Below are 23,639 nucleotides of genomic sequence, written 5' to 3' on the forward strand. Positions count from 1 at the left end.
TGGGCCCATGTTTTGCTCCTTGAGTTTAAGGCCTTGATAATTGTGTCAAACTTTTGATTTAAGTGTTCATGCAATCGAAAGAACCCTCAAAACAGGTCAATCTGAGGAGAGCTATTTTAGACAGGGTAAAAAGGGTGCTGTTTTAAATGATCCTTGTGGTATTTTGACAAAGGTATGTTACAGACATTTCATTAAGACCCCAAGGAACCATATCAACTGTGATAAAATGGGCATACGATGGTTCCTTTAAGTCTCAAGAGTACAGCAACAACATGGCTACACCAATACTCGTCCTAAACACAGAATATCCATCAAAGAAAAGAGACATAGAAAAAATGGAAAATTATCCATATCTGTACCCGGAAGTGGGTGGGGCTTAAAACAGAAGTTTGGATTTTTATTGTTTATTAGAAAACTTTTTACTGAACAGCCTCAGAATTCAGCTTCAGATGAATGTTTTTGATCACAAGAGTAAGATAACTATTCAGAACACGCTTTCTATAAACTTCAGTGAACCAACTTAAACACAACACATGTATTAAGAAGTATTAAGTCAAATGCAGGTTTTCATAAACATACTCAACTCAATGAGTTTTCATACTCAACTTTTAAAAAAGGTTACATTTAAACAGTGTGATGTTGTGTGTCTGACTCATCACAGGGCTCTTTTACTACCTGTCAAACTTTTTGTTTTTGGTGGGGGAGGGAGGTGCTGTATTATTAATATCTATACAAAGTAAAACACAAGGTTAATTATGTGGTGTGGGTGTGTGTGAGTTAGGGCGAGAGAGGAGCGATGTTCCGTGAGTGTCCGGCCGGGCTTGGCGCACGCTGACCCAGCCAGTGGACGCTGAGAACACAAGATCATAGATAACGATGTTACACGTTAGTATCCCTGTGGACAGAGCGGCTGTGACAACGACAAGATCATGTTGTGTGCCGAGCAGTAGTGACATTTTTCATTCATCACGACGAGTCCGGATAGGGACACATTTTACTCGGATTAGTTTTCGTGCTAGTTAGAGTTCAGTATCTGGACAGGATCCTCATTTCATCCGAGTATTCAACTTCACCCTAGACTCGAGGATATGGAACTTGGAATAAAAGACTTTAAACCAAAAGATAAGAGTGAAAAGAGACAACAAAAAAGAGAAAGAACAAGAAATCGTTCCCAAAACTCCAACCATCATCCCTGGACTTGCCTTAAACTAACCAATCCGAGGCCAGGTAAGGCCCCGCCAACCCTGGGTAGGTTGCGTAAATGTCTGAATGCTACTGACACAGAAAATCTGTAAATACCTACTGCTAGCTCAGTTAGCAGGGTTATCTGTGTGTTAGCTGGTTCCTAGCAGGGTTAGCTGTGTTAGCAGGGTGTTAGCTGTGTGTTAGCTGCTCCTACAGTCAAAGCTGTAGGCTATCTTAGTTCAGTGCAAGTCTGAAAGCACCTGATTTCACTTTGTTAATATGGTCGTTTTTTAGAATAGGGTTGCCAACCGTCCCTTGAAAAACGCAATCGTCCCGTATTTATAGACAAAAGCACTCGTCCCGTATTGAGCTGAAAAGGGACGCACTTTGTCCCGTATAATTGTGAGATTTAAAAAATGGTCAGTAAAATGCCAATGGAAATGAATAACAGGGCGCTTTATTTGAAAATTTACAAATTTACGGTACACTTGTTCCCAGGCAATGTCCTGCCGTGGGATCAATGAGCTGACAGCATATTCACACACGAGTACGATGATACAGAATACGCTCATCCCATTGGTCGAGGAGGTACTGTTGCTCGCGGAGAAGATAGTGAAAGATAAGTAAGTATAAGGAGAAGATAGTGGAAGACAACAAAACAGCATGGGTGACAGTGACACAGACGCTGACACTGCTTCACGGGGCGGTACAGCTTTGAGCAGAAAAGGATTCAAAAATACTGGGAGGAATGGGAAAAAGCAAACACCTGTGTGGAAAATGTGCGCGAAAATATATATAAAGCGCACTGCACGGTGTGCTGGCGCACTTTTTCTGTAGCCCATGGTGGGCTGACTGACCTTAAAAAACATGCTTCCAGTGGTGGGAACATGCGAAGCATAAAGGACAACAAAACTAGGGAACCCTATAGACCAATTTCTACAGACGTTCTGTTTGCCCTTTTTTTATTGCACTAAAAATATGCACTATTTCAGGATGGATGATTCAATTCAGGGTCAAATAGTTAAAAAAAGGGGCTAAAAAAATTCACCACGCCAGGAAGGGTGAAGGCAATCGGGCTGGCCGGCCCTGCCAATGAGGTGTCCCTTATTTATTTTTCAGGGAGTTGGCAACCCTATTGCAGAACCACCAGTGATCATCACAGCTACCTTGTGTTTCTGATGTTGTTACGTGTGCCTGTATGTTTACAAAGTGGTTGTGTAGTATCCTGATGAGAGCGTTGTGCTCAGTCAGTGAGACGGTGTGAGACAGTGCGTGCAGTGCACGAGGCTACACACAGCGTGTCTGTACCTGCACTGTTAGAAAAATCCCGTCGTTTTTACGGAAAAAAGTTGGCAGCTGGATTGCCAGAATAATTCTGTAAAATTTACAGTAAAAATGTTAACAACTTTACAGAACAACTTGTAATTTTGACAATTTAATCTGTTCAATTTTAATAAAAAAATACATTTTAAACATGTAAATCCTACAGCCCTTTTCTGCTTAATTAGCATTACCACGCTGCTATTTAACAAATTCCTTCCGTAATATTTACATGCAGTTGTCGCTTACTTTACATTGAGCCCCATTCAGTTTCACTGAAAAGAACTGAGTTCTGCATTATAAGGCTGTCATTTAACTGAATTCCTCTGCAAATTTTACTCCAAATTTTTAAATAATGTACTGTATTTTTCAGTTTTTTATTTTAAGACTTTACAGTAAAATCAACATCTAAATACTGCAATTAAGATGTTCTGTAAAATGTACAAATTAGGATTTTATGGCAAAAAATCCTGTTCTACGACTCCCATATATATCCATCTGAAACATGAACTGTAAAAGTATTCTTCACCACCTGTTATGATTATTGCGCTCTGAAAGAAATAAAGCTTCTATAAGTCATTTACACTGCCTTGTCTTCTTTTAAATGTTTGACCAGAAATTTGAAAGATGTAACCCAGTGTACCCAGATTAAGCATTTACAAATTGTAAAGCAAAGCTAGATATACCTTAAGTGTTGCTGTACTAAAATGTGTTTTTGTTTTAATTAAACAAAACAATAACTTGCCTTTCCAATGATTGGAATTATTCATCTCAAAAGTGCAAAAACATGTAATTTCTCCACATACTATATTAACTGAATGAGAAAATATGGAAAGAAAGAAGGGGTTATTGGCTTTGCTCTTCAACTGAGGTATAGGTATGTACGGAAGAGGATTAGGGCCACTGTGGAAAAAACAAGTGAGTTCTGAGTTTAAACTCAGAATTCTGACTTTAATCTCAGAATTCGGACTTTTTTCTCAGAACTCACTTGTTTTTTCCAGTGGCCCTAATCCTCTTCCGTAGGTATGCAAGTGAAATAAAATTCACTAACAACTGCATACAAACTGTAAGAATTCAGTCTGAAACTTTAACTCTTAAGCTTGAGGAACTGGCTAGACAGAGTTGAGATGAAACAAACTCAAACAAACTCAAAGATCCCGCCACTCATGATCCGAAAGTTCTTGTAACAAGGTCAGGACTCGGGGGTTCATGTGAAGACGGGACTTGTTTGTCTTCTCCACTTTAGTTCCCTTTTCCGGGTTGATGGAGAAAAAACACCTTGGGAAATAGAAGAAAAACAGAAGACTATATTAATAATTAATTACACCAAAACACCTCACATCAATGAACATTTTTTATTCAAGTCTCCTAATCTCCAAGTCACTGCAGCAGTAATATAAAGAATAAAGTGAAAGTGTTGGATCCAAAAATACACACCTCTGAAGAAACTCCAGGGTGGATGCCAGCTCTGATGGGTAATGGATGTTGAAACAATAGTAGCTCCCAAACATCATGCACAGGGCAGAAATGAAGGAGGGGATGTTGTCGTGTACAATGTTTCGATCCACACTCAGCATGAACCGTCTCGAAGAATAACAGGATCGTCCTAACAAACAAAACAAAAGGCACAATACAAAATTAAAACAAGACTTGTCTCCCTGAAGCATCACAAAACCATTTGAGCATGTATGCTTTGAAATTATCACTATCAGTTAAATTGCTTAACATGAAAATAGAAAACAGGGCATGTGTAGGTTGGGGGAAAACAAATAATTCAATAGGCAGAAAAGAGGGAGAAAGAAAAGGAAGAAAGAATAGATAAATACAAAATTTAAATAAAATAAAAATAGTGAACTTACCACACACAACAATGGTGGGAGTTAGGGGAACTTGGTCCATCTGTACTTCCTCTGCAAGGCATGTGTCCTCCACATGGCAGAGCATCGAGTCTTGCTTCTCATCAAAGTAGGAAAACAGAAGCAGCAGCATCTCTTTGACGTCTTCAGAGCAACCACTCAGCTCTCCCCTCATCACTTTAGACTTGGTAACAGCCTGTAAGAACTTTTGGCTCTTTTTCAAACAAACAGTATTCATGTAGGTCAGGAGCCGTTCTCCCTTCCGATCCAAATTCTGCGTGAAAGTTTCTTTGAGCCCAAGTCCGGTCAGTTCTTCGAAGTGGACTGCCATGCCGAGTTCGCCGAACCAAAACGGCCACTCTTCCAGGAGGAATTGTATATTTTTCCCCTGGTTGACTTGTTCACGCTGTGTGTAGAAAGTCAACTTCATTAGAAGTTTGACCTCCTCTAAATTAGCATCAGTTTGTTGAGACATGATCTTCAGTTTTTCTTTCTTCTCCTGCTGGCTCTGATGAGTCTCTCCACGGGGCAGGAATTTTAAATTCCAGTTAACGCAACCATAAGTGTCCTGGATTGTTGCTCTCTGTTCTGGAGGGACTTCGTCTGTGTCGGACTCCTCAGTGAGCTGCTTTCTTTTTCTCACTTTTGGGATTGTATTTCGCTTCACATTCTCGATCCTGTTTTGCAGTTGCTTTACAAGAGAGTGATACCCTGGCCCAATCACCTCTCCTCCTATTATGTCTTGAAGAGATTTGGGATATTTTGCCACCATCTTTTTGGCAACTTGAGTAGTGTTTCTTCTACTAAGGCAAGATCTTTTTTGTGTCATCTCACATACCACAATCCGGATCATCTCCCTCCTCATTCGTGGACTTGGTCGTTTTTCTCTCTCCAATGACTGCATGAGTTCCTCTGGGAACTTATCCCACGGTATCATAAATGTATCCACCCAGTCTATATCGGGGCTTTGGCAGCTGTTGGAAGAGGTTGAGGATGAACTTCTGGGTGAAAGAGACTGTAAGGATGCGTGAGGTCCTGGTGAGGCAGCATCAGATGAGCTGCTGGCTTCAGGAGTCTGGTCTGCAAAAAAAACACACAGTGAATGTTTGTATATTTCTGAATGATCTTTTATGCAGGCCACTTTGGGCACTGGTTGCATCCTGTATTGTAATGCAATACTGGACTTACATTTCAGCTTCCAAGCAGCAAGGACTTTTCGGGCTTGAATTGGCCTCAAGGCTGTCAGCAAATCGGCTTCCTCGATAAACTGAAAATCATCAGATGTCTCCACCCCGATTGAATTTAACTTCTCTTCCAGGATATCTTTTATCATCTCTGGAAGGTCAGGCAAGACCTCAGTGATGGCAGTGCGTAGAAATGTTTGTTCCAAGTGAGTCATTTCTGGAATCAAGGCAGAATGACGATAGTTTTTCCAGATTACAAATGAAAGAAGAGAAAGGTAATTAGCACATTTAGTCATGTAATACTGTACAGATAAGAGGAACCTCCACTTTAAGGATATAATGTGAGTGAGGATTTACTTTTTATTTTGTACAAACAGAAGGAAAAACTGTTGTCAATTTCATATTTTTCAAATAGTATTTTATAATTTTTACTAAATTTACATGTGCATTTTTAGTATGGCTTCTCCACCTCAGTGGCCAAGATCGTGTTTATTTCGACAAAACACTGTGTTTCAGTGGAATGACTTGGTGCCCATTAACAATGTATGATTGTAACGGATAAAATTCGACCAAGTCGTCAATGTTCAGACATTGCAATGTTGTACTCTGTTTTGTCAGGGAGTACAGATGGTATTCAGAATGATAGTCAGCTTTATGTAGATCCATCACAAAATACACAGCAGCATCATTTTGAATTAAAATAATGAGAAATTCTCCAAACTCCATGGACTCATCATTTTTTGACACAATCAATCAATCAAGTTTTATTTGTATAGCCCACATTCACAACTAACAATTCGTCTCATGGGGCTTTAACATTGTGTGACATCAAGGAAATTCCCTTTTTTATATGATGTACCTTTATACTGTATGTCTGTGGAAACACTAGTATTGTTTTCTGAAAAGCCAAACTCCCTCACTGCATGTTTAATTGCATCACTGTAAAGGTTGGGGTAAAAAGTACAACTGTTTTTGACTTGCAGAAGCTGACTGCGTCCTGGCCCAGCTGAAAGATATGCCTGAAACATCTGATGTCTCTCAGATAAAGTTAGGCAGATGTTTTTAAAGTTTTTTAAGTGCCTGGCACATCTCTTAAAGTAGCTGTGTTTACTTTCAAAACGCATCGTCCAAACTCTGATCAAGGGGTCAAATTTCAAAGTTAGTTCTGGATAGTGCCGCATGAAATGGTGTTTTGGTTTTAGTCGACTCTCAGGAAATAAACACTTTCTTGATTATTCTTGGATTACAATGTCAAGATATGCTACCTGTGACAATGAAAGATTTTACACAAATCATATCAACGATATCTTTAAACTGGAGAGTTAACTGCCAGACATCATCTTCTGGATTTTGCACTTTGTCACCAATTAATACAGGCAGCAACCTTAACAAATTCCAATTTTGAATGGCTTGACCAGGAAGCTTGCCAACCTCAGAGTTGACAGCACATGGCTTTGTGAGAGCATCAGATCCTTTATACTTGAACTGCTTGATGCGCCGGTTCAAAAGTAAATATGTAAGCCATTTTTTTTCTTAATGAAATACTTTAAGTACAGTGCAACATCATAGGATAAGACACCCTCAAATATGTCATGGCCTAAACAAGGTGGGAGACCAGGCTGGCAAACATGAAACGATTTCAGAACATTTAAAACAGAGTTCGCCTTCATACCTTTGACGTGTTGACTGTCTCCAGCTTGTAGATCATCAACAGCAGAATTGTAGCTTTCAGGGGTGCGCTGTGGACCACATACATTTTGATCGTCACCATGAAACATTCTTTGCGTAATTTCACAGTACCTGCAAAAGTACTCAGAACGACTAAAGTTTTCAGTGAACCCACCAATGCTGTGTGAACCCAAATTATCGCCAGCAATACAATACAGAGCCCCTTTGACGGTTTACACCCTATTTTTATTCCATTTTCCTCCAAATCTTTTAAATCCACTAACATCTCTGAGAAAACCTTAGCATTTCCACATTTTTTTAGGTCATTCTCTCCACACAATAGTACAAGTGTCATGTGATCAGTATTGGATCGCACATGAGCAGGTAAATTTGCCACAGAAAGATAGACTGCAACAACTTTGTGTTTTTTCTTGAAAAATTACAGGATAATAGATAAAACAGAAAACATGTAAAATGTTTATTCTTTCTGTGCGGCCCGGTACCAAATGACCCACAAATGGGCCTGTTGCCCTGTTGATTACAATAAATAGGTCTAAAAAATATGTTTATTGTGTTTGACTGTTCAGTACTGTTCATATTCATTACATTTAATAAGCAGACATAAAAGTAACTTAAAAGTTACTTTCCCTCATAATTAATTACTTTTGATATACAGTAACTGGTGGGGTAATTCAATTACTTTTAAAAGAAGTGACTAGTAACTGTAACTAATTACTAACTTAATCCACACATTTGTCAGTTGTGTCAGACAGAAACACACAAGCACATACTCTCTTGTGTGTGTGTGTGGGGGGGGGGGTCGTGTTAGACTGTGGTAAGAGTTGAAGATGAGTCAAAAAAGGATTAAATTATCAGGTGCACGATTCAGAAAGCGCAGCAAAGTAGGGGAGGAGAAGAAAGAACAATATAGAGGTAAGAATCACCCCAATTGCGGACATCATTAATGTTTATTTTTGTCATGATATGATATACTGTCAGTACAGCTGATTTCAGAGTTTTTATATTTTTTTATTTTTTATAGCTTAGAATTTTGTCTGCCTGTGTGTGCATCTGTATACAGTCCAAAAGTTATTGAGGATGCATGACAATTTGCGTGTGTATGTTGGGGGGGCGCCATTCTGAAATCCCGCCTAGGGCGCCAGCATTGCCAGGGCCGGCCCTGGCGCTCACACAGCGGAATGGCACATTTGAAATCTGTAACAACGGCTTTAGATGTAACAGAGGATGCCGGTTCATTGTGAACCCGATAGAAATCAGCTTTGAAAGCTGCGTAAGTACAGAATGTCCGCTTGCAGTCGGCGCCAAAACATTTGAAAATACAACGGGGTGCGCTCCTATGCACTCTACATTTTTAGCAAAGAAACAAAACCGCTCGATTTGTTTAGCTTAGCTTTAGAAGTTTGTTCCCTCCTCCGGTGACGCTGTATAACAACCCACACGAAAGCATGAAACAAGAACTAAAAAAGTTCGACGCTAAGCATGAAACCCACCTAACTGCGTAACTAACTGCTGGTCAGTCGGACCGTAACGCTAAAATATCGCCTCGGTCCCAAGCAGAAGCTCGTAATAAAGTGACAACACACGTATTTCAAGTTTGAAGAAGATGAAGGTTGGCTTACCAGTTACAGAACCTAACACCCGCCGTCCTCGTGATCAGGTAGACTCAGCTCCAGGCGCTAGCTGACCGGGCAGAGAGGGGGGCTGTGGCGGAGTGGGCGCGCAGTGAGGGCGAGCATTTAGGCACGAGCGGTGACGTTCGCCGATCTGGCTGCTGTAGTCCAATCAGAATGAATCTCGAAATTCAAACACAGCCGTTTACATGCCTCTTAACTTTACCGAAGTGTGTCTGGCACCAGATGGGTTAAAAGCAGAGGTTACATTTCCCCTTGCATGAGTGTGCCTGTGCATGTCTGTGCATGTGTGTGGGATAATAAAATGTATCTTAAAGGGACTCTTACCTTTGTTGCATTTTTACACTTTTTGTGGATAAGGTTAAATTGGTATTAATAAGGTAATGACACTCTAAAATGCAAGACAGACCCACCAGGAGTTAAAGCAAACAATTATTTCACTCTCGTAATATTTAGTGAAAACTTCAACCAATAAAATTCTTCGGACCGAAGGACCTTATTGGCCGACAGACCTGTCTGTTTGCTGCATGGAAACAGACAGGAAGCCCGTCTGCTTCTTGTCGCGCATTCGGGCCCGCGTCATCAAGGCGCGTCCTCAACTATAGGGTTTGTTTTGATTCCACGGCAGACAGTAGCGAGTAGCGACCGTATCGAACGTAGCGACTGACGATGGCAGACCAAAGTGGTCCACGGCGTAATGAAACAGCCGCTCCCAGGGGGAAAAACAAAAGAAAAAACACCGCGGATGGGAACGAGGGGGTGGGGCATTGGAGGAAGGCGGGATGATTCGAATGTGCTGTAATTCTCAAATGCAACAAAGGTAAGAGTCCCTTTAATCTTAATATTTATTTATATAATAATGTATATAATGTCTTTCAGAAAAATGTGGATCTGTTAGGAAACTGGATAAATCCTTCATCAGATAAGGAGAGAGCATATAGCCACCATGAGTAAACTGAATTTTGACTCGGAAAACTGAGCTCTAAAACCAGAGGGCTATGATCAGATATAACAGTACTATTATACATGCATACTCTGACATTAGATAATAGCTTTTTCTTGAAACTAATCACTAGTAATTACCATAATGACAAGAAAAGTTTTTATCCTTAAGTTCTTGCTCATTGTGGGAACTATTGGGTTTCTCTATAAACTTAAGGTCTTGAGCTTATTATGTTAATATTTGGCTCTTAAATTCATTTTTGCCATGGACTTTTGTGTGAAGCAAGCTGTTACCTTGTTTAGATAAGTGCTACACAAATAAAGTTATCATTACTATTATTATTATTATTATTATTATTATGACCAAACTGACATATTGTTAAATATAGGCCTACTCGATTCTAAACAGACACATCACCTGTTTTTTTAAACCCCTCATATTATCATAATTTAGCTGTATTTGTACATATTATTATCTGTAAAGTATAACATATACATTTGTAAAATTTAATACAGTTTAATTCTGTATAAAACATTTTTTTTTTAACACTGTCATGTTGTAATTCTAACTGTATTGTATTGCTTTTTCTATTACAGTTTTTCTTTGTTGAAACTACAGTAATCTGTAAATTCTACAAAGAAATATGATTATTTTAACATATTTTTACCTTAAAATTAACAGTTATGTTACGTTCAGTATTTAAAAAAATATTCCTGTAAATTAAACCCTGCTTCATTGTTTTTCCATTTTTTATGTGACGATTTCACAGCAATTCACTGTTAATTTCACAGACTTTTATTACAGTGTGGTGGAAACCAGGTTGTACACCAGAGGGTTGATGGCAGCACTGAGACGGGAGAGGAACCTGGTGAGCAGGATAGAATACAACAGGCGGTCAGTGTGTGTGTTATTGTGTGTACTGTTAAGTAGGGATGGGTATCGTTTGGTTTTTATCCGATACCGGTTCCTAACCGATACTTTTAAAACGATACCGGTTCCTAAACGGTGCCTGAACCGATACTTTTTTCAAAGAAGTGCACAAAACGATGCTTGACTAAGAAAGGCTTTTTTTATTGCCAAATATATTAACTGTTTAAAGTAGATTATAAATATAAATAAATACAAAACCCTTTTTAACTTAAAACTATGAATAACATACGAACTATAAATAAAAATAAATACAAAACACACACACTCTGACTCGTGACTTCGGTGCCTGAGCCAAATGAAGACTGAGGGTCGCTTTTCCATCACTCGTAGACCCCCGTGTCTCCGCGGCGGGGGCTGTCGCAGGGGGGCTTCGGCCCCCCGCCTTCGTCCCCCTAAAATGCGGTCGCTTTTATGAAACATTTCTCGGCGTGGTCTTCGCTCCTCCCGCCCCGAGCCTTTCCAAGCCGACCCGGAGCCGGTCCCGGAGCACCGCCAAGGAGGAAATGCGCCCGGCGGGGGGGGCAGCCAGCGCCGGGGAGAGGACTCGCGAGGAGATCCTCTCCCCCCACCACCTGCACGGAAGCCCTGACGCACACGGGGCGCGGGCAGCGCGGAGACAAGAGGTTGTCCACCGGCAGCCGCAGCCGCGGCCGCGGGGGGGGGAGGGGGGCCCGCTTGGAGCCGCCGCTTCACGTGAAGGAAGGAGCGGAAGTGTGAGGAGGCGGGACGAGCGGAGACCTCAGTCTTCGATTGGCTCAGGCACCGAAATGAGGCACCGAAATCTCCGTTGCATTTCGGTCCGGGTAGGTACCGGTTGTATTGGAACCGGTTCCATATTGGAACCGGTTCTCGGTACCCAACCCTACTGTTAAGGCCGGCGCATGCTTCTGCGTTGTCAGGGGCCTGCAAGCACGCAGCTGTAACGCAGGATTCGTTGTCATTCATGGTTCTCCAACCGTTGCGCGTGTTGCCGTGCAATTCCCCGCCAGAACACTAGGCGCAGTAATGTTTTTTGTCGAAGTCGGCTCTTCTTCGTGTGTTGCACGAAGAAGAGCGATTTATTTACATCGCCTCGGCGGCTCCGCAGAGCCTTTTTCTGGCGGAAAAATCCGCCGGTTAGTGACGGGTTATACTAGAGGACATAGTGTCGGATCTCTTCTGCCAAGTGCTCTTCTATTTGGTCCATATTTGTTCTTCTAAATCTTCCCTGGTTTCCGGGCATGAACCGGAAATGCGACTCCGGAAATTATGTAGTCAGCAGACCAATCACAGCCCTCGCGGCCGGGTGACGCTTGCGGGGCTTTGCCGTCTAGTTAGAAAAATTGGCCGACGCACGTAAGGACGTAGGAAGGGCCATGAGGGGCCCGGAAGGGCTCTTGCGTCTCCGTTCCTGTGAAAACGCAGAAGCATGCGCCGGCCTTTAGGACCAGCTGTCAAAGAAACATAGATCACGGTCAGGCGGACGATGTAGGGCAGCCAGCACAGGACGAAGCCGACGACGATCATTCCTGATGGACATGAGGAGAAGGACACAGGAAGTGGACATGAGAATTATCAATATCTGCAGGTGATATAATACATTTCTAACACTGTTTAACAAGAGAGCTGTGTCTCAGTTCAGGGGCTGCAACCTTCAGAGGACACGATCTACTCAACCCACCTCCTTCCTCGGTCAGGTAGACTGTGAAGGCTGAAACTAAATGAGACCGTCTGGTCCACAGAGGAGAAGCTTGTTCTGTCCTTAAGCTGGACACGACAGAAAGCTTAATGCCGCATGGTTTTTAACATGTGAGCCGTTAGTTGAGTTTATATAAGGTTCGTCCCCAAAGTGCAATGAGTCCTGGGACATGTTGGACCTGGAAGGATTCACTCATCAGAGCTTTCTCTGGTATGAAAGGAAGCATCTGTAGGAGCCTTTCTACTCGTGTCACTGTGATGCAGCCCCTAAATTGACCCACAGCTGGAAATAAAGATGGACGACATGACTGCTCCCCAAGGATGAAGCCAAAGAATCTCGATTTCCCCCTGGTGGCTGACTGCAGGTCCTACACCTTGCCTGCCTCCTTGATGGTAACAGGTGGGACATGGACCAAACTAAAAAGTCAAAAAACACATCAAATATATTCTCAATGATGGTTTCTGTCATTTTATGTGGTTCTTATAAAACTAGTGAGTTATTTTTCTGGTAAATTTAGTTTTGATATCTATTAGATGATACAGCTCCGACTCTGACTCCAGATGTGCAAGCCGAGATGAAGACAAAGTATTAAATCTGTTCGTCAGCCTTTGTCAGTTTTGTTTAGTAAAAGCTATATTCAGAACCTAAGGGTGTGTGTTGGATTGTGTTTCTCACCCAGCATCTTGACTGTGTGTCGGTGACTCTTGTCTTTACGGCTGCTTTGTTGACGGAGCCTCAGAGTCCGTCCAATCAGGATGTAGACCAGTCCCAGGATGCACAGGGGTACCAGGACATACAGGTAATAGAGAATTAGCATGGCCAACATGAGGCCAGAGGAGTATGAGGATTGTGATACTATGCACACTTCCGGTCCAACCTTTCCTCCCATATGATCCACTTCTATTATGACCAAATATGGTGCTGCACTGAGAGCCGCTACCAGCCAGAGACAGCCAATCAGAGCCTTGGTTCTGCGACGTGTCACCAGCGTCTTGGAGGTGATTGGCCAGCAGACAACCAGGTACCTCTCCAGGGAGAGACAGGTGATGTGGAGCATGGTGCAGAAGATGCAGCTCTCTGAGAGGAACATGTTCAGCGTACAGACGAAGACTCCTAACTTCCAGCCTGTCCAGGTCTGGAAGAGACACAATGTGTTTAGTGCACGTTCAGCCAAACCATGAGTATCTGGTCAAATCCCAGTGAACTGACACTAAAAGGTGTATAAGGTTATAAGTATTATGGAATATATGTGAGGGCACCTTCAATAGATCCAGAGCCAGCAGCAGGAGGATCAGCAGGTCACTAACAGCCATGCTGCTCAGGTAGAGGTAGGCGGAGCTTCTCATGTTTGGGCGAAGCCAAACCACCAGAAGAGTCAGTGTGTTTCCAACAAGGCTGGAGAGCATCGTTGAAATGAAAAACACTATCAAATACACTAGAAAACGAAATATTGATGATTGATTTTCATGAGAATCACAAATTTACACATGTTCAGTCCACAATGGAAAATCATAAAAAACTTTCACAGTTATAATTTGTTTTCATGATTACTGGCACAAGAAGATGTTTTTTCAGTTTTTTCCTAAACTACTATGAAAGACTAGTATACAAATATAAGAAACAACATGGAGTCAGGTAAAAGTATCCTAAATGTTTTCTCCATAGCTCAGCAACATTTTCAGCCCCAGTGATCATAACAATATAAGACGGGAGGAATATTTTACTCTTATTTATAACTTTAACTTCCTTAGAAAATGTATTTGCATCATGTTGCTGAAGTTTTCTGGCCAAGTTCTGCAGATTAATTTTAATATAATGTACTGCATATCTAAATCTGGAGAAAAAAAACACACACACATCTAACTATTCTTCTAACAACTATTCATTTTATAATTCTCACTATAACAATATACAACGTTTTGAAATGGTGATTTAAAGGTGCTGGGAGGAGAATCTGTTTATTGATTATTGACTAAATCAGGCTAAGAGGATAAACCTGTCTTTATGCTAAGATAAGCTAAGTAGCTGCTTTGTATTGACTGTAGAATTTTCTCAACTCCCAGTTTGTCTTTGTAATAATTAAATAAATTGTCTAATTAGTTATAAGAGGAAAATGTTTGAATTGTCTGTCTTTCAGATGAAGGTTGAAGTTGTTTTTTATATTTGTATTACTACTACTAATAATAATAATAACAGTAGCTGGCTGTATCATTTTAAAATCGTCTACAGTATCATCCCCATTGTTTTGTACCCACCAAGCGAGATCAATGCAGCCATTGATTTCCCCGTCTGGCAGTCTTGGTTGGAGCAGTTTCTCCAGAAGTCTGGCGTGCTACAGTTTTTAACTCCACAGCTCACGTTTCCCTCCTCCATTAGATCCATGACGGCTCAGGTGGGGGCAGGACCGAGAAACCTGCAGTGGAGAGGTGTGTGTGTCCCAGGTTCCACAGAACTGACGCACACTGATGGCTTTCCTATGACGCTCGATCACAGCCAACACTGAGAGGAATGGTCAAGTGCTGTCTGATCAGACGATAATGATGTTGTTCAACTCGTTTTGAACAAACTTGGCTGAAATATGAGAAAGCCAATTCCCACTTGTATCGTTATCCAGCCCAAAGAACATGTCTAAGTAGGGACACTTCCAGTAAGGAATTCCATGGAAAGGAATCACACAAATACACACACACACACACACACACACACACACACACACACGCACACACATAACACACAGAATGTGAGGAGGAGACAGCACTCCACATAGAGGGCCCGGTTTTTCAAAACACTACACTCAATTAGTGGAACACCTCAGATCCTATGCAAAATGAAACACTCTTGTAAAAACTATACACTTATGAATAAAAAACATATTTTGTCACAATATGAAACACACACATTTCATATGACTTAATTCTGTTGGAACCAGTTACACACTGCTGCTGCTAACCTAAACGCAATTCTTCTTCTCAGTGATAAGAGTACTGTGTACAGTGGTGCAGATCTGGGCCCATGTTTTGGTCCTTGAGTGTAAGGTCTTGATAATTGTGTAAAACTTTTGATTTGAGTGTTTATGCAATCGAAAAAAAAACTATAAAGTAAGGACTTCCTTGGAAGGGAAACACACACACACGCGCGCACACGCACACACACAGTTTTGTCCTTGCTTGGTATCATCCTGTGTTGTTTGATTGTTCAACTCTGTTTCTTAAACCCTGTTTTCACGACTAAGGAAAAAACAAATAGAAATTGTACTTAGTCTAATAAAAAACACAACATATAAACTTATTTCAATCCATTTATCAGTGCATTGTGAAATCACATTATCCCACAGTAAACTGAGTTAGTAAACTAAATGAAGAGTTAAAACTAAAGCTATGATCCAAACCTGTAGGTTAAGTCTCAAGAGTACAACAAAAACATGGCTACACCAATGATTGTCCTAAACACAGAATATCCATCATAGAAAAGAGACATAGGAAAATGTAAAATTATTCATATCCGTACCCGGAAGTGGGCGGGCTTGAAACAGAAGTTTGTATTTTTATTGTTTATTAGAAAACTGTTTACAGAACAGCCTAATAATTGAACTTCAGATAAAACATTTTTATCACAAGAGTAAGATAACTATTCAGAACACGCATTCTATAAACTTCAGTGGATCAACTTAAACAAAACACATGTAGTATTAAGAAGTTTTAACTCAATGGCAGGTTTTCATAAACATACTCAACTCAATGAGTTTCATACTCAACTTATCAATTTTTTTACATTTAAACGGTGTGATGTGTGTATGACTGATCACAGGGCTTTTTTTCTACCTTTAGTAGTTTTTGTTTTTGGCGGGGATGGGGGGTGCTGTATTTTTAATATCTACACAAAGTAAAACACAATGTTAAAGAGTAGGAAGTGTCTATTACATTTCCTCCTACAGGATGTCGACAAAAATATTGACATAACTTGTCTAGTTTTGTTTTATTTAGTCAATCAGCTGTGGCCGAGGCAGAGCAGACCATCCACATGTTCGAGAGACCTTGTGCAAATGTGTATGTGTGTGTGTGTGCATTTATACCAGTCTGCTTATATACAGATAGATTGTAAACCGAATTCCATCCATGAAATAAAACTTTATTGTCAAGTCAAGGGCTTGTGAGTTGGCCATACATTTTACATGCTAAATCAAAAATATTTGTATTTTTGCTTTAATTTCACCTAAATGTACAAGGCCACATTATTACAAGTTTAAATAACAACACATACACTGTCCAATTAGCTTATATTGCTTTCACTGAATACAAATCTACACACTCAATGATTTTGTGTCCATCTGACCAGTTCTCATATTTTTGTGTAATAAGATTAAAATGTTTGTTTACTTAACATCGCAAAAACAAAAGAGTCAGGTGGAATACATAAATATTCATCAGTCTTGATTCAAAATTGACATATTTTTCTGTGATTTTACCAAATTTGGTAAAGATTAGTCAAAGCATATACATACAGTATAAATATAAATATAGAACAGTTTTGATTTCAGGTATATGCATTACCTTCATATTACAGAAAAGATTTGTGTGCAAAACATTTCCAATGAATTTTGAGTAGAGTGAGGTTAGGATTTATATGAACAATATGATAATTGTTTCTGTTTTATGTAACATTTATTCAGCAACCTGTTATGGTGTGATCATAACTGTCATTTTACTGTACTGTGCTGTGTGCAAACTGCAACTGGCCAACTTTGCAAGCAACTCAACATAAGTGATAAAACTCAGTATCTAGAGTTCTTACCTGAATTAACTCCATTTAACACCTGAAAGTCACCTGAAACGCTAACCGTGAGTCAAGCCTTCTCTCTGTATATCAGTTCTTATAATTATAATAATAAATATACATGTTTAGAGCTTCACATTTCGAGTAATAATAATAACCAGAATTGCTCAACCCTGGAAAGTACCAACTATAAAATACAATTTCTAAAATTTCTAGGACTGCAAAGCAGCACTGGGCGGGCCCGAGCACATGCATTTGAAGCGTTGCATGCGTTTTGCCTGAAAAAAAAAAAAAAATGAATGAGGAAATATTGACAGATATAGCTGTTCAGGCTTGGACTCTGATCGTGAGACAGAAGTTTGGTGGTGATAGGACAATGCACAGTGGAGTTATGACAACATCGTCTCCTTTGGCGAAGGTTGAACCTTCGCCGTACCTCAATGTTTACACGGTTTGAGGAAATGTCCCAATTCTGAGAGGGAGAGAGACGTAACCTTAGCAAGACATACAGATTCCTTTGATCTTTGACCACTGATACTGCAGGAGTGAAGTTGTTTGTTTACGGCTCAGCATCAAAGGATTCATGGTCCATGTATGGCCGCGTTACAGAACATTGTGTTTTATTGGCATGTAATCAAAGTTTGAGGTCACTCCGTGTGCACACCGTGTGACGAAAAATCAATCTGTGAATAACTTTTAATCTCCATCTTGTTGTGAGGACACTCATCTCAATTTGAAGTTGATCCGATGAAAGCCCTGATACAAGTACCTCAAAGTAAAAATGTGGACTATGGCCAAAATGGCCACTAAATGCAAAATAGCAGGCCTCCTGTGGTGTTTTTCTCATTTCACCTCAGACTTTTTTGTTTGTCTGGTCATGATACACCTGTGTATCGAGTTTTGTGAAGATCGGTCAATGTGAACACGTTCCGGGGGTCTACGGGGGCACCATTGAGCCATTTTGCGACGCACATTGAAAATTCCTCCAGAATACGTACATTTTCACCACTTTCTAACGTTCTGCAAATTTTGGTAAGAATTTGAGCATTTTAAAGCTCTCAAAAATAGTTAAATTACTTAATTAATCCATTTTTTAAATATATTCCGAATTTAAAATAAATATTGAGTGATACTTTCAAACAATTAATTAATTTCTGGTCTGTAAAATGCTATTTATGCTGGTAAAAACAAAGTATTCTAAACAGAGACAAGCAACAAATGCCTAAAAACTACAAAAAGCAAATATAAAAAATCTAAATGGATAAATAATTACAGTTATAATTTATTTCCAACAATTTTTTACTGAATAACTAATGTCAGCTCTAACTCCTATTGACTGACCACAAACAGACCACAGGTATCACTAATCACTAACGATGAATCGTGTTTATCATTACTCACAATAGCTTAGGTGAAAAGGTCTATTCAAACAAAACAGAAATCCTCAAGGAAATTTCAAAAAATGATTTATTTATTAATGATACAACTCTGTCAGAATTACATGTGAAATCAGTGTAAAAGTAACAGTAATAGTAATATTGATAATAATAATTGTTATGAATTATCTTTGAATATAGTAAACAAATCAAACATTAGGAACATCACCAGGTTTCAGAAGTTTAAAAAGAAGAAAGACAAATGCAAATTTGCACAAAATTCTCTCACTCTATCCTATTGACTCGGTCGAGTGTTGTAAATCCAAACAAAATACTCCTAGTCAAACCATAGTCACATCTTTATGGGCATATTTTATTTCTTAATACAAAATGATAGTATGTACATGAATCAGCTTGTAGTTGAACACCAGTACCTGCCCTTGCACGAAAGCTAAAGCCACATTCTGTAACTTCACTAAGCGACACCGCCCTCTGCAGCCACACACGGTGGTTAATTTGGTTGGGCTCTGAATATGAAAAATAAGCGGTTTTCACAGAAAATCACAGCCTATCACATTGTTGAGAGGAGCTCTGACTGCGTAGTCCCACTCACTGAACACAAACACAACTGAACAATGCATATTACCCATGATCCTCTGCCTCCTGAACCACACAAGTTACACTGTAACAAATCAACCAAACTCTGTTTAGAATTTCTGATGTTTAAAACGTTTCCTCTCTGAATATTGTGGCTTAACATTGTTTTTTACTGACTTCTATGTCTTTGTAACTGATCTACAGTAACATCATTACTCTTGAACTTGATTCTGGAAATGTGTTACATCAGCTAGGGCACTTCTCATAGGAGATTATACCCACTCACTAAAGTTATAAGACATGTATTCTAGAAGATGTCTGCAGAATTGGGTCAAGACTTTCTCAAGAGTTGGCTTTTCACTCATGAGCAACACAGCAAGAAATCCCCCTAAAGATCTTGTGTTTTTGTTTACAGCAATTGTATGTATTTGGCACGTGTATGGCTCACCATGTTTTTCCTTTTTGAATCCGTCACAGATAGAAGTGTCATCAACACACCCAATAGCTTACAATGAATCCTGTGGAGGATCTCCTGCGGTGCTCTCTCATTGGCTCCTCTGGACATTCTGCAGAGTTTTTTCTTGGGTGCTGGAAGGAGAATGTCAAAGTCTGGTAGCTCTCAATCAGACATTTGCATTCTCACATACAGCCCCTCTGGACGTCCAGAGGTTCACCAGAGGTTATTGAACCACAGGTGTTCAGGGTGAAGCTGCTAGTTTAACATTAAAAAAAGGTTTTATAGTGTGGCTTTTATAATGTTATTAAAAAAAAACAAGTCAGGGACCTCGCCAGAGTGTGAATACACTCAATGCCTGAGTCCAAGTCTGAGTCATCAGTGCTCACATCCAAGACGAGTTATGACTTTTGGAAATCAGGTCCTATACTCAATGATGCGGTGACCCTGACTTATCACCTGCTAGCAACGTCTTACACTGGTGCAGCCTCTCTGTCCCCCATTTGATTCCGGTCTTTGTTGGACAGGGAAACGGCAATTTGACTGCAGCAGAGGGCGAGAGACTCACAAAATGGGGAGATGAAAACATTCACAGAACATATGCACAAGGACCGCAGGCACGGCAGGAAGGTGTTGCTCAGCTGTATGCAAGGCACCAAAAACCTGCGGAGAGAGAGAAAAATAAATGCTAATTTTTAAATTGTTACAAAAGTAAATCAAAGTGAATTCAAAGGTCAGGTAGGTGTTGTAGCTGCTGTTTCTGAACTTTGAGTAGAGATGTGTAAGTGTGTGTGTGTGTGCGTGTGTGTGTGTGTGATTGAAGAGAGAGAGAGAGAGAGAGAATGCTGACATCAAGAGGGAAAAACAAATGTGGAAGACATATACAAGCCACATCTGTCATGTTGTGCAGTAGATTCAAAAACGCAGCCTATGTATTGGATCTCTTCTCCCCTACCGGGAAGTGAAGGACATATGCAAAGTCCAATCAGTTCCATCGCAGTAGGTGATTCAGGTAGCGTACATACTGGTGAGTGTTGAGCCAGACAAACAGCAGGCCTGAATGTTTACACCAGCAGAGACCAATGCACACAGCCTTTTTCTGCCTTGTACCCTTTAATTTTGGATCTAGATTTGATCATCACAAGCGTATGCTTGATCTATTTAAAAGAACAATTTTTTTGTTGCTTTATATGACAGATACCAGAGAGGTTTGGATGAGGATTAAATGTGAAAAATGTGTCTGAGGGACTAATGTGTTATTTTCGCCCCAGCGTACCACACGTGTAGACAAGCCAGAATAGCCAGGAAGACGCCACAGAGGAAAGCGAAGGGCACAGCGAGCAGCAAGGTGAGGCAGCAGTAGGTCCAGGTGCGAGTCTTCTCAAAGCCGGTGACGCTGTAAAACCACACCTGCTCGATGCTTTGGGGAGTAGCGGGCTCTGCCAGCACATCACTGACCTCCACCTGCACAGACACACAGGGAACAAGACAGTGGTAGGAGTCAAGTCTATTTAACGAGTAATGATTTTATTTTACTCATTCATCTAATGTCAGAATTTACTTTAAAACGGAATCAAAAATGAGATCCTTTTATTTTTTGATTTGATTTGTATTTGGGAACAGAGGCCATAGGAAACTGATCACAGCACTATTTGCATATATAAGACTAATGATACGAACCTCTGCCATACTCATTATGCTGGATCGATTATCTGAGTATATTATGGTGTAACGCAAGTTTATTATTTCGATTTGGGGATTTTGTATTCTGTTTACCTGGCTTTATTGTCCTGCTAGAGAATCAACTGGGATTAAAAGGAAACTAACTGTGAGGTTTAGTGTGGCTATCACTGTAAAACACAATCAGCTAATAGACATCTTATCTCTGAGTAGACAATTCGTTTTTCCAGAGGATTTGTATTGTATATGGTTAATAATTCATTTGTTCTAACTTTTAAAATGAATTTCTGTTTAGAGCTATCAGGCAAACGTAGTGCAGTAAAGTACCCCGACATTGCACTGAATTGATTCACTACTGTGATTTAAATTTGAACTTGTACGAAGATGTAAGAAAATTTAAACTTGTAAGAAGATGATTTGTCTGGGACTTTAGATAAAAACACATTGGCCGGTCATTTTTAATTCCAGCTGGATGAAGGAAGACGTGATGTGTAAACATTGACTATGGAGGAATGCAGTTTCTATCGATGAAAGTCAATGGAGGAAGTGTAAAATCCAACAGAATCAAAGATCCCACTGATATATAAAGTCAACCTCTAGGTGCTTGTTGATGCCATTAGGGTCCCTGCTGACAGGACGGGTGGGTGTAACAGGGGCCGTCGGAGGGGTCGGAGGTGGTGGCGTCGGAGTCGGGGATTCGGATGCAAACTCTGGCGGAGGAGGTGGGGTGCTCATCTGTTCTCCTCCAACATCATCTTCATCACTGTCATCATCGATCTTACACTCCACCAGACAGTCGTCACTCACCATCATCATCCTCAGTGAGCAGGAGAAAGCATATGCATGAAGATAGACATGGACAAAGGCAGTCAAATAAACTGCCTCTCCTGAGCTTGCTTTTACTTTATCAGTTGCAGACTGTAACACCAATGCATGCACGTACACACACACACACACACAAACACAATATGCAGACTGGAGGCGTGTGGAGTGTAACAGCGAGCTGAGCACTGGCTCTACCACCTGTTCTTTAGCCCTAAAAAAGAAGCCATACCAAAATCTGTAAATAGCAACTGATAATTTTAGAATTAAAAGTCAAAAATGAAACATAGAAAGTGTAGACGTTCTGTCATGGTTATTATGTGTGTTTTTCTTCTATAGGGAACAGAGCTGTTAAATAATTTATAAGATTTGCTGAATCAGAGTGGGGACTTTCCCATGAATTAATAAAAAACTACAACGATTCAAACACATATGATGGATGCAATCCTGCCTCGGAGTTAGAAGTAAAATGGCAGTTGAATGAAACTCAACATTTGATTTGAAATCCTTTAATCAACTTTAGGTATCAGATTTATATTTTGTATGAAACAGGTGCTGCAGGGCACAATCCACATGCATGTTGAGAAATCATGGCGGCAGAATCATGCATGGGTGACCAAAGGCAGAAATGATCAGTCATGTGTGACTTACCTTAGTCAAAGTGCTATCTTAATCCTGTATCGCTGACAGAGAGATGAGGCCCTGCAGACAGTGCTAATCTTAAATGTCAATGAGATCAGCTCAGCCGCTTAATCTCAATGTCCCTCTGAGCTGATTTTGCACAGGAGATTTCATACAGAGGCGTGCACACCCACACACAAACAAACGCACACACACTCTCACAGCATTCGACACTGACTTAGAGAGGCAGAAGTGCTAATGTGGTACAGTGTCTCTTACTCATGTGTGTGTGTGTGTGTGTGTGTGTGTTTGTGTATATGTGTGTGTAGTTGGGGGCCTATTTTAGGAGGAGTGGATGGGTCTCAAAGATCACATTACAGCACTGGGTTGCTGTCTTAAAACAGAAATTGAAACAATGAGAGACACACAAAAACAAATCTAATTTCAAGAGTGTTGATAACTTTTCCAAAGTGACGGAGCAGAATCCAGCATTGGTTGATCCAAATGTTTTTATGGTGTTATGGGAGGTTTGGGAGGACGGTTGTGGCAGGCAGTGTGTTATCTGTCTCTCTCTGATTCTGTCTGCTGCTAAACAATGCAGACTTACAGCACAACAATCATTTTATAATAGGATCACTTCTAAAATTTGTGTGCACACTGCTCCAAATGACATCTGGGTCCAAACCCTCCATCACTGGTTTAGCAGGTAACTGAACTTGACCGAACTGATCATCACGATCATCTGACTATTCAATCTTCATTCTTACTCACCGAGTGAATTTGACTGTTTTTCTTTGATCATGCTTTTTCTGGAGATAACAGACACACGTTTAGAGTTTAGTAATGACTGAATATTGCAATAAATTGTTAATTTCGAATACACTGACAACCCCTTAATCA

General features: G+C 40.4%; 1 protein-coding gene across 1 annotated transcript; it reads right to left on the reverse strand.

Annotated features, from left to right (window-relative positions):
* Positions 1–20,089: 20,089 nt before the first annotated feature.
* cav4b (caveolin 4b) lies at positions 20,090–22,112 on the reverse strand. Its single transcript, XM_061073973.1, has 3 exons — positions 21,891–22,112; positions 20,893–21,080; positions 20,090–20,279 (listed from the first exon to the last, which is right to left on the reverse strand). The coding sequence occupies exons 1-3, from the start codon at positions 22,110–22,112 to the stop codon at positions 20,090–20,092; spliced, it is 600 nt and encodes a 199-aa protein (XP_060929956.1).
* Between the last annotated feature and the right edge of the window lie 1,527 nt (positions 22,113–23,639).

This window comes from Limanda limanda, chromosome 7 (genome assembly GCF_963576545.1).
Source record: "Limanda limanda chromosome 7, fLimLim1.1, whole genome shotgun sequence".
In the NCBI taxonomy this organism is placed as follows: domain Eukaryota; kingdom Metazoa; phylum Chordata; class Actinopteri; order Pleuronectiformes; family Pleuronectidae; genus Limanda; species Limanda limanda.

Coding starts and splice junctions, on each gene's coding strand:
- cav4b (XM_061073973.1), bottom strand. CDS start 22,112: ATGATGATGGTGAGTGACGACTGTCTGGTGGAGTGTAAGATCGATGAT. Junction 21,081..21,890: donor GCATCAACAAGCACCTAGAG/GTTGACTTTATA, acceptor GTGTCTGTGCAG/GTGGAGGTCAGTGATGTGCT. Junction 20,280..20,892: donor CTGGCTTGTCTACACGTGTG/GTACGCTGGGGC, acceptor CTCTCTCCGCAG/GTTTTTGGTGCCTTGCATAC.